The following is an 18,082-nucleotide window of genomic DNA, read 5'->3' on the forward strand; positions in this document are numbered from 1 at the left end:
CCCCCGCTGCCGGGCCGATAAAGACACAAAGACACAAAGCTTGGGGGGATATTATAAACCTCCCTTTTTAATTTCACACTCTAAAAATAAACCTGAAGGGATTGGATGGATTAACTGTTACAGAAGTAAGGTACTACATATTCCTGGGAGAGTATCCATCTTCCTGCTGTGATTTCTGTCTCCAGAATAATACGATCAATGTTTTACTTATGGGATGATAGTGTTACCTAGCTGCAGGTTTACAGAGTAGCAACATGGCAACCATCTCCAAGGATTTGCAGGTAAATGTCTCCAGATTATGCAAATCCAGACACATCATCCAGAGCAGAGGTTACCAAGAAGACAACTACAAAAGGATCTTGCTAAATGAAGTCTCTCATCTAACACAGCACTTGGCAAAATGGTAGCCTCTAAACGCTATTCTATGTATCACATCTTCACTGCTACTGACAGGAATGTGTCACATCCCAGTTTAGTATAGCTATCCCCAGAAAAACTCTGAGATTATACCCTAAAGACCACAACAGTCCCATGAACTACACTTGCACATGTAGATTACTCTCTTTTTGCTAGTCTCTGGTACATTATACAAGCTGTAACTTGCAGGATTAAGCAGTAGGAACTTCCAGTTGGCATCTACTGTTTCTTTCTGCAGAACATAATCAACTTTATATAAAGGGATGTGTGTCCAAACTGTTCTGCAAAACCTCTAAAGACAACCTAAACTTTGACTTTTTTTTTTTTCTGCTACAGGTTTCTTTGTCAGGGCCCTAGCAAATTCCCCCTAAGAATCTAAGTATAGATGTTTCAAGACTAGCTTGCATTGATGATCAAAAGTAGCTTACTGCTCCATACAGGAGCATTGTTATCAACATATCAACATTGTTAATATGTACCAACCATTTCAAATGCTAATGCAGCTTTGACAATCTCAAGTCTTACTCTTCCAAGCAAAAATCAACATGACACCTCACTATTACAGGAGTCAGACCTCATTTTCTTCCTGACATTGCCTTTAGCTCCTGTCTTATTTCTAGCTCCTACCTCCTTACATCAGCCAGGACAGCTGGAAGTTGTTTTGCTGATCCTTATCTACCTCGGTGAGATGATCCAGAACATGGTGCTCTGGTGTCTGCATTTAGCCTATTTAGGGATCTGTCAGCACCAGCTGAAGGCAGAGGGTAGGAGCACACTGCCAAGAACAGGAGCTTCCTCTTTGGACGGTGGTGAATTGCCATATATATTCACTCCTTCATGAAACTGAAGCTTCCCATCCTTAACCACAACACCGAGCAATCCTATTAAGATTTCCTCATGGCTGGCTCCCTGGTATTAGATTTTACAGTAATGTACCAAGAGTGAGGCAGGAGGTTTCCACCAGATCAACCAGCTGAACCAATTAAACTTGCAAGTTGTTGGATACATGGGGAAGGAGGCAGGGAGCAGGAAAGAACTATTCTTTTGATTAACGTACCATTTTAAGAAGTTCAGACTACTGCTGGTAAACTATGTTGCACCATGCCTTTTGCTAGTTGTGAGAATCACCAACATGCATCTAAGATCAACAAAAAAGACAGCCAGAACAGATTTACTTCTGGCTTCAGTATTTTCAGACTTACTAATTTTGGTGTATACAGTCTGCATGTAACAGCACATTCTAACCTTCCAAGTCATTATAGAAGAACAAGCTCAGAAAAGGGGAAAAACCAATGGTTTTATTAAAACCAAAAGTATCCAGTGCTTCAGCTCTAACCTTTTGCCAATAAGCAATTCACGCATATAAAAAGCTAATGAACAGTTTCAAGTGTCTACTCTTAAATAATTTTACAACTGATGACAGACAAACAGTTTTCATTCCAAAAGATGTAAACATTTGCTTGTGCAAATCAACCTTTAACATACTATGGCTTCTTACATTTGTCTCTTGCAACACTTTCAGCATACAAACCCAGCTTCTGCACCACTTAGTTAACATAATTCTACAGCTCTAAAAATAAGTTAAAACTCCCCTCTCATATTAAGATAAAACATTTTACTACTCACAATTGAAAATACTTAGTACCTATTGCAGAACACATCACTGGATGAAGTTGTAAGACTTTTCAATTATTGAATAAACAGCACATTTGTTTTCCATGTGTTCTAATAATTCTCCAGTGTGTGTGCACACATGAATTGTATTTTGATATTTACCTACTCAACAAGGAAAATATGCTCCCAATTTACTCCAGTAAAAATAAGAAACACTGTCTCAAAAGAAATAGAGCTCATATGAGGTCCAACTTAGTAGTATCAAGGGGTGCTACAATACACTTAAAACTAAAAAGTAAATTTAACTACTAATACGCAGCATCAAAACACTTCCTTTCATATGTCCGTTAGTTTTATATTAAACATTTGAGAAGCTGTTTTTAAACTTGATACTTTATCAAAATACTGCAAGAACTGTTTTGGAGATGAAGCATGTTTTTAAAAGCTGAGATAATCAAAACTTGAGATCTAGCACAAACATTTGTAGAAACAGATTATTTTTGTTTTATAAGTCAAATTAATTTAGTTGAACTGACTAGCATTTACAGAAGTTTCAGTAAATGAAGAAAACCTCAATATAAAACCAATTTCTATTTGTACATCTTCACAACTCATTCATTTAAAATAAATGAAAAATTACAAATAAGAAGAGCTAAAAAAATAGTCATACAAATTTAGGTTTTTCCAAAGGTTAACCAAGTTGCGAAGAACCCATTTAGCCATCACATTTGATCTTACAAGTCTACTGGCTTTGCAGTTGGCAGTAGTTTTACTTCAGATATTGGATTCTTTGGAGAGCCTCTGTAACGAGCTCTTTCTTTTCCTGGAGCACTTCTTGCAATCATAGATTTTTCTGAGGCAGCACCTGGAATATTTATATTTGCATTAACTTTCGAACTGGATTTAACCATTTCATGATTGGTTAGATCTTCTAGAACAGACTTTGATGGATGAACTTTTTGTTCATGGATCCCAACAGTTCTGACAGAAACATCAGGCTTTTCTGATGGATTTAATGGCCTGCAACATGATTTAGAAGTTAAGTCTAGCTGCTTATGAGCTACAGAAACTTGGTTACATGTGCTTTCACTCCTGCGTGGCAAACGCATGGAATTCTTCGAGGGCTTTTCTGTGCAGGGGAATAGTGCAGAATCATAGCTCAAAGATTTAACAAGTGGTGAACCAACACTGCTTGATTTAACCGCCTGAGAGCTTACAGACGGTCTGTTTGCCTCCAAAAGGGAATTCATTCTTCTTACAGACTGTCTAACTGGAGTACGTTGAAACTTCAGAGGTGGTTTCACTTTGCTTGCAGAATTTGGATCATTTAATGAAAGCTGGTTGAACCACTGTATGTGGTCAGAAACCTTTCCATGGTCAGAAACAGTCAATGTTTTAGTTAAACCTTTATCCAGATTTTCAGCTTTCAAGTACTGGTTGCCTATTTCATTTTGTGATTTAGGCAATTGCGAAGTAGGAAGCTGTCCTGCCAAAGAAGGTTTAGCAGTACTCTCTTCCAAATCACAGCACTTTACCATGCAGCTTTCAGCTGTTTGTGAGTGTATTAATTCTATTTTCTCTTTTCTTCCAGAGCAATCTAATTGGTGTAAGTCATCTTGTGTTGAACTGTTCTCAACAGTCAACTTACCTTCCTTGGCTAGTACTTGAGGCATAGGAAGTTCTTTTCCTTTTTTCATATCTGTTTTTGGGACCTGAAGTTCAATCTCAATAGAAGTTTTGAAGTTTCTTTTCTCCAAAACTTCAAATTCCTCCTTTTTTGATTGCTGTTTATCAGCAGCAGAAGATTGATTAAATTGGTGCAACAGCTCTCTGGATTTTACATTTACTAGATTTTCAGAAACTTCTTCCACTAACGATTCTTTTGCTGAACTGAGCCCTGTGGGACATGGACTTTCATTTAATATTTCACTTGCTACAACTGAGAGGGATGATTTTTTATCACCTATCAAATTGTGAAGAATACTCCCAGATGCAGAGAAGGCTTGCTTAACTTTCAATAATGTTTCTGCAGTTGAATTGCTTTCGTCTTCACAAAGCACAAGCTCCAGGTTGTTGTCTTGTTTGCTTACAGTTGCAGATTTGAATTCATCTGGAGTAACTGGTGGCTTTCCAAACACCAAAACAGGTTCTGAAGAGCTGACTCCCATTTCAGTGTGTCCTGGCAGCATTTGCTCATTCTTGTTGATCACCTGAGAATCCGTAACAGCAGGACTACTCCATGACATTCGGTGATCTACTTTATTGTGACATTTTGGAGTTAGCAAGTTTTCTTCTGATTTGCTTACATTCCTGGAACCTTAAAATAAATACCACAGTGTGTAAGAATAATTTATTGTGATTTTAATAATTATAGACAAAATTCTTACTAGAAAATAATTACCAAAGCAACACTGAATTTAAAGATGCTGTTATGCCCTTTATTTTCAGAAATGTGAAAAAAGGTTATAATATAAGTGAAATCGTGCATCTCCTCTCACTTAATTTACAAAAGAGAACTACTAAAATATATTAGAAACACAAAAAGCTTGTTCTAAACCAATTCTTTTTCCCCAGAAGCCACTAACATACAAGGTACTTTTGACTTATCTACAAGCATACTTTTAATCCAATTGCTTTTATAAAGTTGCATTTGCAAAGTTAAAAAAAGTAGACCTTTCCCCCATCTAATATATTTGGTTAGGTAGTTACCTTTCTTAGGGAACTTTTCATTGACATATGGGCTGAAGAGTACATCTCTTTTTGCACATTCAGTTCTGCTTTCCAAACCTTGCTGACTTGCAAGACGCCTTCCAATATTTTCTGATCTATTGCCAACTGAACATCCTGATACAATATTCTTGAACAAACAAAAAGTGTTAATTGTTTTTATATAAACTTGTAATTTGGAATCTCTTTTACAGAGGAACTTTCAGGAAACTGCTATGCAAATCAGCCACAGCAGCCTTTTCTTGGCCATACTTCATCTTGCCTTGATTCTCTGTAGACCTAGGTAGGGAACAGCCTCCCTGCAGTTAATCACACTTTGAACAGAGTGACTGTGCACAGGCTCTGCAAGGTCAGAAGCTCAGGAACTGTGAGACCCACTGAGCACAAGTGTGGTGGGTTGATCCCAACAAGCAGGCAAGCTCCCACCCAGCCACATGCCCACTTTCCCCATTCCCCAGCAGGATGAGGAAGAGAATTGGAAAGGTGAAATGGAAAAAGGGACACACATACACACCACAGACAAAAAACCCCAAACCCAGACATGATGCAAAGGTCACTTACAACAAGCAGACCAATTCTCAGCAAGCCTCTGAGCAGTGGCAACTTTCCATAAATTATCCCTGTCCCAGTTTTACTGGTGAGCTTAACATTACATGGCACGGAATTGCTCCTTGGTCAATTCAGGTCAGCTGTTCCCTCCCCTCAGCCTCATGCCCCATGCCAGCCAAACACATTACAAGCTGATCAGTTACTGCTATGCAAATAAACCTCAGGTTTCTTGTACAGCAAGCAGGTTCAGTTAATCCTGGGATTCCTCCTTTACAAAGTATGTGCTTCCTGCTACTGAAAAGTAGTGCCCAAAACTTTGGATTAGAATCTGCACTCTAACTACAGGACTGGGTACTTACCATTTCTCTATTGCTTTTCCCCAAACCAAATTTCAAGCGTAAAGACCTACGAACCATTTCTTTTCGGCTTATCTTTGGAGAAAAACAACCTGTCTTTCCTGATTCAGCCCTGGAAGGACAGAAGGGAAGAAGGGACAAACTTTTTAGGAGGGCAATGAAAACATCCTGATACTTGTTTACAGTTACTTCTTCCAGTTTTACTTATTTTACTGCCTTCCTGGCAACGTTTTTTTAATAGACACAGGAAGCTACTATACCAGATCTCATTTTGTTTTGAGCTCCATTTTGCAACATCAGAAGACCTGGTGATTTTAAGATTATAAAAATTTACCAAAACCAGTAATTTTAGATACAGATAGAGGTCATCATTCAAGGGGTCTAGACCCATCTTTCCAATTTATCTTTAGGTTTTGAAAATTAATTACCTGTATAGCTTTTTGCTTGCAAGTCTTTTGCTTCTTCTATTACCCGAACTGGACACATGATTTTCACCCATGGTTGAAGGAGATAGTGAGGTTTGTGATGACTCAAGACAGACACAAGGACTTGCTTCAAACTGAACTACAGGGACAAAATTATATTTTTATGAACTTAAAATAGTCACATTTTTTCAGATAAAGACTTAAGAGTTAACACAATAAAGAACATGTTTTTAAACAGAACAATTTTTTTGCTTATTTTGTGGAGTGCTAGCTTGAAATTATTTTGACTTCCACTTTAAAATTAAACAAAGCTATTGCTTGTAGCATCCATAAAAGTGGCTGGAATGCAATTAATTACACGCTACAGATATGACTGCCTCAAATAAGTTTCCACACTGTTATCATCAGATCAATTCCTCAAATTTAACAGTTCAAGAAGAAAAATTAGTCAGTCTCGTTATTATTTGCAGTGTGCTTTTTTTTACATACCTAGCCAGAACAGCTAAAGCAACAATGAAGAAAAGAGTTGCTTTTTTTACTACTGGACATTTTATGAAACACATGCATCACTGCTATCTTTGTAAAACATCATTGCTTTGGTTTGCTTATCTGTAGAAACAAGTATTTCATGGAGAACATGAAATGATTTAATAAAAAAAGCACTAAGTTTTATAACACTCCCTTGAGGGGGAGGGGGAAAAATCTAGCAAAACAGCCAGTCTAGAAGTTTCCTTTTATTCTAACTTCAGTTGGCACCATATTAAAGAACCAAATGAAAAAAAGGCAGGATTTTCAGAATAGCCTGATGGTTGGAAGCACTCAAGTAGAATACAGTGGTGCTAAAGCACTGTCAAACAGAAGTAAAATTTTCTCTAGAGTTTTGAAATTTAGCATCTAGAGAGAAAACAAGGGGTGATGGGACACAAGAAAGAAGCTTTATAAAAGCAACAACTACATTTCACAGAGCTGAGATCAGCTATTTAAGCATTTAGGAGACAGAAGGCTACAACTTTCAAAAGACTGGAAGCATAGGCAGTCTTCACGGATTTGTGCACCAAGATAGAAACAGGAGTATAACCTGACTGATACATAGGGAGCAAAAAAGATAAAAGGACATCAGAATTGCAAGTATGAGAGATTAATAGAACAGAAAACAGGAAAGAATTTGACTTTTGCTCAATCCATGTAACATGAGTCACCGAAGAATATGAACCTACACAATTTACCAAGATGGGGAAGTAGTGCCAGGAACACTTCAGTAATGAGCATCAATGACTGTCTAGCAAGAACAAAAGGCTCTACTCTTAAATTAAAAGCCAAAAATCACTTCAAGCAGCAAGGAAAAAGTGATGGCACTGTACCTGATGCTGGTGTTGAGCTGCTGTTAAAAATGCTACTTGGTAAAAACTCAAACGCAAAACTATGCTTAAAAGATCGTCTCTTCTTGCTGGACAAGCCCTGAGAGCAATCAGTTGGAAGTTTACGCTTGGTGCTTGGAGTAAGAACCACCGGAGTCACTGATGAAAGGACTGAAATTAAGAAAACCAAACTTGCAGTAACAGCTTAAAAGGTAGAGAGTTTACTAAAGTAAATGGTTGTTTCGGTGGTTTTTTTAAACTCTGAAAGAAACTTGTTGCAAAAGCTTAGCCAAAGTGCATGCATTTTGAAGAGGCAAAGCAATCAGTATAGCTTAGGGTTTGTTTTTTTATTTTGTTGGGTTTTTTTGCAAGTTTAAAGTACCAGAAAGGAAAATCCAAACCCATACATTAACAAAACAATACAGGTATTAGGCGGAAGTAAATGTATAGCGATCTTCCCTAGATTTTAGAAACAGTAAGCGTGAAAGAATTTTAGTCCTCGCAGATTCATTCCCAAGATGATAAAATGCTGCACTACTGCAGTGAAGCCTTAACTAAAAAGCACAAATCTGGTTGTGCAATCCCCACAGAGCTAAACCACACAGCCCACTACTGCAGTGATTGTAGCTGCTCTAAGAATTACAGTAAATGCAGTATCCTCAATAAATATGTATCTATATTCCATTTTAAACCATTTAAATTTAATCACTTATCTTCAAATAAGTTCTAATTCTTCAGTTTAAAAAATTGTTGACTATAGTTAACAAATCCAGAGGGTACTGCATGGGCTTTACTCAGTACAAATACACCAATACCTACCGCTTCTGTCTTGTTGAGGTGTAGTGGAGGGTGTTCTGTTAGATTTAAATTTATTCAATGCTCCACTAACAATATCTGAAATGCAAGACACACCGAGCAATCAAATTTAAATGCGAAGCTTGTCTTGCTCTGTTTTCAACTCAAGTTTAACTTGTATTTCTTTTCAGGGAGAAACAAAGCAAATCAGTTTAAATGGGTTTTATGTACAGAAAATCATAGCCCAGATCTTCCCACCAACATAGTTTTTATTGCTTTCACAACAGCTGAAAAATCTATTTTCCTTAATATAAAAATTATTTTAAAAAAACAAACTAAAAACCCAACAAACAAAAGAACCCCCCCAAAAAACCAAAACAACAACACCCCCCAAAACAACAACAACCCCCCCCAAACAACAACAACCCCCTTCCCCCAAAACAACAACAACAACACCCCAAAACAACAACAAAAAGCCATTCTGCACAGACAACAGAATTTCTTGTAGAAAAGTCTACTGGTCATTATAAAAGTATATGTCTTCTGATTTCTTGTAGGCAAACCTAGACAGTACCCATTGAGATCTTACTCACAAAGTCTCAGAGACCCTCACTTTAATGGACTAATGGACAGACAACTTGAAGCTGTAAAGCTTTTAGAGCTTTGAAGTTAGGTCCAAAAAAGTATGAGATTTTGATCTTACAAAGAAATAATGTAAAACTTTTCTGTGAACTACGTGCTTTTTTGGGGGAGTTGATTTGTTTTTTTTTAAAATAAAATTAAACACAGCAGAGTATACACATGAAACTTTACTAGTTTTCCTGCTGTTCAAAGTACAAAATTAAAGTATTTTTATCAAGTGTTTTGCAACCTACAGTTGTATTTGCATGTGTTTGTAGTGAAGCTTAGCAAAATACAAGGTGGTAGTACGTATTTTATGGTGTCTCATGGATACCACATAGTTTTTAAAGACATATTTGAAAACAGATCAAGTATAGTAATCTACATCTGGAGAAAGACTAGAATCTGCCTACTATCAAAACCTATTCTACAGAACTACCAAGTTCTAACTGTTTCTCCTGAAAATGTTGACTTTCATGTTTATCACTTTGCAACTCTGGGATGGTCTCTGTTCTTCAGAGCAGAGGAGCTCAATACACAAAAAAACCATGCCATGGCTAAACATACAATCACACAGCTTTAATTTAAACTACTGTCAGGTTTAATACTCCAGGTACATGAGCTAAATAAGTACCTATGTTTTTATACCAATACATAAAAGATCACTTTGCAGTGGATTTGAATCAATCAAGTATATATGTAACCATAGTATTTCCTCTAAGAGAGTGCAGAAATGAGATGACACCATTTGATTGTCTGTATCTGGCAAGAAACTCCAACTCAGCCCTGTTGAAAACTGAAAAAAGCCTCACCCCAAATCCCAGATCCATGCTACCAGAGCACACAGTATCCAATAACATCCAATTTAGATTTACACTTCAAACCACAAATTAACTACTCTAATTCAAAACACACCTGCCATTTGCATCCCTGCTTTGTCATTACCTGACTTATCAAAGTATATATTAAAGTATAATTTCAAAATTAACAAAAAAAAAAAACAAAAAAACAACAAAAAAAAAAACCAAAAAACCAACCCCAAAACAAACAAACCCCCACAAAAACCCAAAAAACCCCCCAAAAAATCCTTTAGCCCTCTGGAACAGGATCTGAAGCTGACTCCAGAAAAACCTAGAATATTAATTTGGCTACACAAATCCAAACAAAACCAAAATAGCTTCTTTAGTAGACAAGAGACTAGAAAACTCTGAGTAAATATACAATAATGTGATTACTGAAGTCTTATATAGATCCTGCAGATCAAACCAAATCAATTTTGCAAACATCTGTTCTGCTTCTGGAAGAAGCAAGTACTTAGGATCAGACTACCTGAAGTTGCAATTCCATTTTTGGTTTTGAAAGTTTCACAAAGCATACCTACCCCCAACACTTCGGTGCCTCCTCCTCTTACATTCACTGGGAGATTCATTCTCACTGTCTTCATGGCTCCACAGTGAGGGTGTAGATTGAAAGACATCAACACCTAGCATTGAAGGAATCTTTTCCAATATAAATTCTGGTACTTGTCCTGGAATAGTCGAGAAGTATTTTTTTTGATTATTCTTAAAAGTTGAAAAGAAAAGCCGTAGACAGGTCAGTGCAATGAGACATGCTGATAAGCATTTATCATCTTACCGATTTCTGCCGCATGGTCAATAAGTGTTTCCACGACTGCAGCTTGCAAGCGAATTTTTTTTTCTGTACTAGCTGACATCTTTTCATTTTCATTTGAGTGCAAGAGGTTGGGAGCAAAAATCACTGCCAAATTACTGCTATCCATTCTGTTTTCCTTGGATCTTTACAAGAAAAGGGTTTTTAAAATCAAATTATCACAACATAAGCAGAGAAGAAGACCAAATAAGACAAATGCAGTTAGAAAAATAAAAATGAATTCATTCACTGGAGTGCTTACATTACAAGATTAATGTATAGATTCATGCATTCCAGGCCAGATAATTTCACAACTATGTTACTGAAATCAAGAAGTTACAGATCCCCTCAGTTTTAGGGAATGCAAGGTATGGTAATTCTGCTTTACAAAGCTTGAACAAAGTCAAGTACCCAGTTAATTAAGGTTTCATAAAGAAAACCTTGGATTTATGAAATAAAGGACCACAACTGAATTTAGTGAGTATCTGCAGATGTGAAAGTTAAAATTGCAAACTGCTCACAGGAAGGTACTGCACTTGCCTGGACAGAGAAGTGGTTAAGAGAATTACAAGCATGCCCTTTACACTGACCTTAAGGACACAGTTCTCAGAAAGTTGAAAAAGTATCTCAAAGCTGCAATTGTTCTGTCAGCCATCAAACAGGACAGCAACACAGTCGCAGTTTTCTTCTCATTTCCAAGCTGCTGAGCTTTGAAAAGGCCTTCCTGCAGGTGAGGTGGAAGGATGGGTTCAGGCAGCTCTCTGAAGAACTGTTTGAGAAGCCCTGCAACATCACATGGCAGTGCAGCTGAGAGGCAGTTTTCACCTTGATCCAGTTTACTCTGAAATTTTTCATAAGAAACATGAGTTAAAGTCTTCAACATATTGTCGGATTTCTAAATGTAAGCAGTAATGCTCTAGCCCATGTCACAACAGTCACATCTTCCCCATTGTTAGTTTCAGTCATGTTTTACCCAACTACATTATCTATAATGAGGCACAGGCAATGTTGTCAGACCATGTGTGTTAATTTACAGGTTCCCCATCTTCCCTCCACCAGGGGAGCATTGCTAAACAAATATCCTCATAGCATCCAGTTTGCACAATTGCTAATGAGTTTGTTCAGTCCCAAACTATTCTCATCACCTGGAAGGAGAAATATTTAAAAGAAAAAAAAAAAAGGGAACCATGTCAGTTGCTGGACTAGATCTCCTATCATTTCTAAAGGAGGCAATGTTACCAATCTACTTCCAGTATTAAAACTTGAATATGACTGAAAAGAGGCCAAAAATTAAAACATGCTCAAGTGAAATGCAGCTTATTAAGAAAAAAAATAACAGCTTTAGAGATTACCTTCAAAGCTTTTAAGCGAACAAGAGATCCAGACTTTCTGAAGAGTCCCTCAGTATGAACATGTTCTTCCAAATATTCACAAGTATCAACAAGAAAGCTGAGAAAAGAACAGAAACATACTTCTGATGCACAGAATAAAGCTGGGGTTTTTTCCAGAAAAACTATTTCACCATTTTTTGTAAAACTTAATACATAGAATAATTTCCCCCAAAGAGAAAAATATAAAGAAATACAACTGAATGAGAGCTGTGGTGCTGAATTCCCCATCTAACTTCTGCATCCCTCCTTTCCCAGATGGGACTACTCTTCTATCCCTCAGAAGCTCTAGCAGGCGTGGAACAAATACTACACTCCTTCTGACAAGGGTTCAGTACTAGAAAGAGCAAAGTAAGCATAAAATCTAAATATACATTGTTAATTTACCTTGGAATATAACCATATTCTGGCACAAGGGATTGTGGCAACGCATGAAAAGATATTCCAAAGATTTTACCCTAAAATACAAAATTCAAATAATGTTACTTGAAAGTTGATATAATTATCAACTACATATTAGAAAAAAGCTCACATGCAACAAGTAAACATAAAGGTAGTTAAGACAAAAAACAAAGTCTTTCAGATAAGAGATATTGTCTGGAAAAGCACTGTGATCTCTAAAGATCTAAAACTATGCTAATTCTAGTTACCAGGTAACACCCTAGATGATTGTGAAAGAGTAGAAAGGTTTTCTGAGGTACATTTTACACTTCTTATTTTACAAGAAGTTAGTTTTCTTATAGGACTCCCAGATCAGTAAGGATATTAACCAGATTGTTTTGGAATCTCACCTTAGCTTTTCCAATTGACTAAAATCTTTTTCTTAAAAATCAACATGAGACAATTGAACTAACTTTCTTTACAAAAATCTTTTCCTTCATCTCAGACTCAAGACTGCTCTTTTGGGAAGGATCAAACTCAACAGAACAATCTAGAAAACTGTTCTGAACCTCATATTTAGCATTTGTACTTAAAAAACCTGTTATTTCTACTGCCTAACAGTAAGACATTAAAGTGTATTACATATTAGAAAATAAGCAAATCTCAGTCATTACTGATGTTCACCTACAGAATTTTTTAAAATGTTTATCTGAGGTTGCTACACAGTTCTATCAGTTATAAAAGCCCACATTCCTGTGTAACACCTTATACTTTTTTTTTTTTTTTTAAATTCATATTTACAGAACATGCAAGCCAGTCCCTCTCCCAACCAGAAGAGGACTGGGATCATGCCCAACTTGTTCTTAGAGATGAATGCAAACTCTTAGTTATTCATAGCTGAAATTCAACGTGCTGTCCACGTTAGGAAAACAGTTAATCAGTAACTAACCCATTAGACCACAATCTAATCTGTCCTACAGAAAGCAAATATTACACAGTCAGGAAAAAGAAGCAACACATCTGTCCTTGTGTTCCAGGTTGCTACTAAAACTACAAAAAGAAAATTAACTCCAAGAGAAAATGTTTTTTCTGTATGTACAAGATTACATACTAGAAAATTCCAGCGGTTTGGAATGCAACACTTAAAATTCTTAACTGATATGATCACCTCACTAGGTTTTGTTTGAAGTATCAGAAGTTGTTATTTAATTTCTTATTAATAAATAATAAAGCTAGTAATATTTTGCTGTTCCCTCACAGCAGAAATAAGACATCCCTTGGCAAAACAAATGTTATTCTGTAGTTTTTCCTATCTTGCTCAGTAGTTACTTAAGTACAGATTTTCTTCCTTGCATACAATTTAAGCACTACAGACAGCAACGCAGACATCTTTTATCAAGACATACATACGTTGTTCACAGTTCTCATTGTCTTCCCTTCGAATGGAAAAAGAAGGGAAAGTCTAGAACTATATGTTTGATATTGACAAGGGGAAGAAAACTAATTCTAACTTTACTCTTGCTTTCTCCCTTTCCAAACAACCGAACTCAAGCACATGTTTTCCCAACTTCTTTGGCTTATATTGACCAAGGATTACTGCAGCATTGTGTAATATCTTCTCAGCCTTACAGAAAGCTGTCTGAGGAAGTTCAGTTGCACAGAGATCTTGTTTAGAACTTGACAGTGGTCCACACTTCCGAAATTAAAAGAGTCTACCAGAAGATCAGTGCTCTGGATTGTACTTCAGTGCTGGCATCCATTATAATACTTCAGTTTTAAATAAGAGTCCTGGGACAGAAAACACTTTTTTCCTTCATCAAACTCAAAATAGGTATTTAAGGTAATAGGACAGATTTCATTCTTGGACCACTGGCATATCAAGGCCAGAGCTGTCTTTGCCAAAATACTTAGTTATGCCTTATACTAAGAAAAGGGCAAATAAAGCCCTTAAAATAAAACAAAAATCTAAGCAAACAAGTAAAAGACATAGAGCTTTTAGAAACAACACCGTAGCTATATTCCAAGAAATAATACAATTACTAAGATTGGAATTCCGTAGTGAGTGGCATCAATCACAGTGAAGCATAAAAAGCTCTTGCACGGATCAGAGCGAGCTGGCGTGTTTCAGTGGCCAGCAAGTCCACGGACAAAAGAGGAACACATCCCGTTCGCCACCCGGCCCGCCCGGCAACACGCGAGTCCCAAACTGCCGGGGGCGGGGCATCCAGCGCCACCGAGCCATTACCTTCTCCAGTCACAACACGGCTATATGACGGCCCCATGGAACACTTGCACGCTGAGGGAAAGGGGAAAAAAAAGCTCTTTTCCCCACTGCAGAAGGTGATGCCCTGTTAGGGGCTGGCAGGAGCCGCTGCATTACGGGAATGGCACTGCTACCGCACCCGGCGCTCCTGGCGACAGGACCAGTCCCTGGACCCATGCGATCTTTGGCTCTGCCCTGCCCGGGAAGCCGGAGCCCTCCGAGCTACCTCGCCCCGCTCACCTCCACCGCCGCCGCTCCCGGCGCCTTGGCCACCGCCAGGCAGCTCCCACTCTTCACCTTGATCCCGTACGAAGCCCGGAGCTCCTCCAGCACCGCCAGCCGCATCAGCCTCCGCCTCTGCTCCGCCATCCCTGCGCCCACCCTCTTTGCCTTGCCCTGCTCAGCGCGCCCGGCCCCGCCGCCCCTCAGACGCCGCTGGCCGCCATCGCGGCCCCGCTCACCGCCCGGCTCAAACCCAGCGCGCGGCCCCGCCCGCGCCTCTGATTGGGCCGTTTGCCGTTCGAAATCAGGCCCCGGCCGCCCAACGGCCACGCGGGGCTGTCCCGCCGCGCCTGCCTCCGTGCGCCGCCTCTCAGCCTAGCCCGGCCGAGGCCCCCGCGCGCCGCCCTCGGGCGATCGCGCTGGCTGCCTAAGCGCTAGGAGGGGTGGAACATTGGGAGCGGCCTCATTCCCCAATCCCCACATCTCCATCATCCCCCCAGCCCATACCCCCTCCTACTTGAGTACTGTGTCCGGTTCTGGGCCCCACAGTTTAGGAAGGACGTTGAGATGCTTGAACGTGTCCAGAGGAGCGCAGCAAGGCTGGTGAAGGGCTTGGAACGCAAGCCCTTTGAAGAACGGCTGAGGGAGCTGGGGTTGTTTAGCCTGGAGAAAAGGAGACTCAGGGGTGACCTTATCACTCTCTACAACTACCTGAAAGGTGGTTGTAGTCAGGTGGGGGTCGGTCAGGCAACAACTGACAGAATGAGAGGACACAGTCTTAAGCTGCACCCAAGGGAATTTTAGGTTAGACGTTAGAAAAAAATTCTTCACGGAAAGAGTGATTGCACGCTGGAATCGTTCGCCCAGGGAGGTGGTGGAGTCACCATCCTTGGACGTGTTGTAGAAAAGACCGGATGTGGCACTCAGTGCCATGGTTTAGTTGATGAGGAGGTGTTAGGTCATAGGTTGGACTAGATGATCTTAAAGGTCTTTTCCAATGTAGTTCATTGTGTGATGGTGTGATCCCCAATACGTGCCCGCCCCTCACCCCCACAAGTGTTGGGTCAGTGGTTTGGTTGGTTGATTACTTGGAAACAAGTGTCTCTTTCGCCGAAAATAAGTTTCAAATAAAAACAGCTGCCCACCACAGTTTTGTGGGTAAACTGGACTCCACTGTACCTGGTGGTCAGGGTGTCGCGTATCGGCATAGAAGAAAGGTCGAGGTTCTTCCCATCTGCTTCCGCCAGCAGCCTTGCTTTCCCCGCCATTAACCGGGCTCTGTGCAGGTCTGCCTGAGGGGATCCATCTTTTCCATCATTTTCTGTAGGCAAAGCCACACTCTGCAATTTAAGTGGCACTTGAACCATTAGCACCAAGCTTGCTTGTACTTTCTAAATTTTGGTTCCCTTACCCGTACCGTACAGTGAACTCAGACAACTCTTCCAGCAGGGTCATTCTGGGCTTTGCACTCTGTTATAATAGGAAGAACTCCTTCCTTTTTTCTTTTCTTTGCTTTTTTTTTTAAATTTTCTATTCCGAAGTAACTCTTCAAATGCCAACACTACAGTTAACCAAATGCAGTCTTTCTGTGTAGTCAGAAAAAAGCACCATACCAAAAATAAGCTTTCCAGCTTTTCCTTTATAAGTGTTCTGTTACTAGTTCTAAAGCAAGTCTTACTTCACTGAGAGAAAGACAAAGATTACCACAAAGCTTAGACACAGAATGATAACATGGTCATTACAGCGCTCTGAACACCTATGGACCCAAAAACTAGAGAATAAAAAGACAATAGCTAGAATTTTTCCAAATGTCAGCAAAATGGAAACAGAAAAAAACCCTCTAACAAATTGTATAGAAGAAAGACCTAGCAGCAGTAATAAAAAGCACATTAGATACGAATTTTCTTAAGCAAACCCCCATGATTTTGATTATGGATGTCAAAATCCTGTCATTGTACAAAAACAATATTTCTCTAAACGTGGTTTTAGTGTAACCTTACTGTAAGTATTATTATTCGTCCTGGCATTGAAATGGCATGAAAATACAAAATTTCAACAAAACTGAAAAACAAAATTTCAATACAAAACATCACTAGATTTCTCTAAGTATGAGAAAAATAAAAGTAAAGGAATCAAGTAAATAGTTACCATAAAATTTAATTTAAACAATCTCTATTCCAACTTAGTTTTTTGTAGTAATTATGAATTACACAAGAGGGAGCTGTGATCGGATAATTATATCAGAACTTTTCATGCCAAGTATTTTCTGTTCAGAATTCACATAAGAAGAAACACGTTATGGTGGTATGTGCTGCATTTTTTAACAATATATCCTGCAAAAGGATTATATAATTGATGACAGTATTATCCAAATTTTGTCAAAACCATTTGTCAAATATTTTAATATTCTTTAGGTGAGTATTTTAGCATGTTTCTGTTTCATTTGCAGGTAGAGACTGAAGCAGGAAAAATTACTTTGCAAATAAGAGCTATAGTTTTGGAACCAGTTGTAGCATCCCAACTCAAATCTATTACATTCTTTTGAAATCAAGTTAGGAAAAATAGCTATTTGGCATCTTCCTCCTGTCCTCCCCGTGCCCTGAATTGTCTCAGAATTGACATGCCAAGGTTCTGGCATTTTAAATAGTTCTAATTTTATGCAGCTATGGTGAAATCATGTCCTGAGTGAAGTAAATTACATCATTCCCTTTCATCATCAAAATCTTTGCTTGTTATACACAAATGTTTGCTTCCACACACAGACGCTTTTTTCATTATTCTTATATAGGTATATGTTTACATTTTGGAAGAAAAAACCAAAATACAAGGACCTACATTTAGTGTGGTATTTTGTGAATTTTGGAAGCCACTACAGAAATGAGATCTTTGAAAGAAAACTCAAATGCATACTAATAATCTCATTTCAGTAACCCCTCAGAACAGTCAGTGGTCAAACCAACCAGAAAATCAGCCAGAGGAAGCAAAACCAAGCTACTCCAAAGAGCAGGGTAACATGAGGAGCACAAAAACCAGACCTTACTCTAAAGCACCCCTCCCTGAACAAACTCAGAACTTGGTGGGAGGAAGTGTAGGTATCCCTCATTCTAGCAGTACAAGGACTTCTTTTGTCTTACTTCTTCAACAGACAAGCTGAGGGAAGAAAGACCATAAGGGCAGATTGTGAAAAATAAAGACCATATGGGGAGAAAGCCAGGCCACACCATTCAGGAGAAAGTCTGAGAGGTAGCTGCACACAGGAGGTTCATGCATTGATGTCCTCAGAGTCTGACTACTAGCACAGTATATTCTGAACATC

The 18,082-nt window shown here is 38.8% G+C and overlaps 1 protein-coding gene across 1 annotated transcript; it reads right to left on the reverse strand.

Moving 5' to 3' along the window:
- Positions 1 to 2,765: 2,765 nt before the first annotated feature.
- ARHGAP11A (Rho GTPase activating protein 11A) lies at positions 2,766 to 14,913 on the reverse strand (the record flags this gene model as incomplete). The annotated part of the gene is made up of 11 exons (XM_082283233.1): positions 2,766 to 4,348; positions 4,741 to 4,888; positions 5,667 to 5,775; positions 6,092 to 6,227; positions 7,450 to 7,617; positions 10,244 to 10,390; positions 10,498 to 10,658; positions 11,097 to 11,353; positions 11,865 to 11,961; positions 12,288 to 12,358; positions 14,785 to 14,913. The coding sequence occupies 11 exons, from the start codon at positions 14,911 to 14,913 to the stop codon at positions 2,766 to 2,768; spliced, it is 3,006 nt and encodes a 1,001-aa protein (XP_082139359.1).
- Between the last annotated feature and the right edge of the window lie 3,169 nt (positions 14,914 to 18,082).

Source organism: Coloeus monedula (assembly GCF_965178545.1).
Source record: "Coloeus monedula genome assembly, chromosome: 6".
Lineage (NCBI taxonomy): Eukaryota > Metazoa > Chordata > Aves > Passeriformes > Corvidae > Coloeus > Coloeus monedula.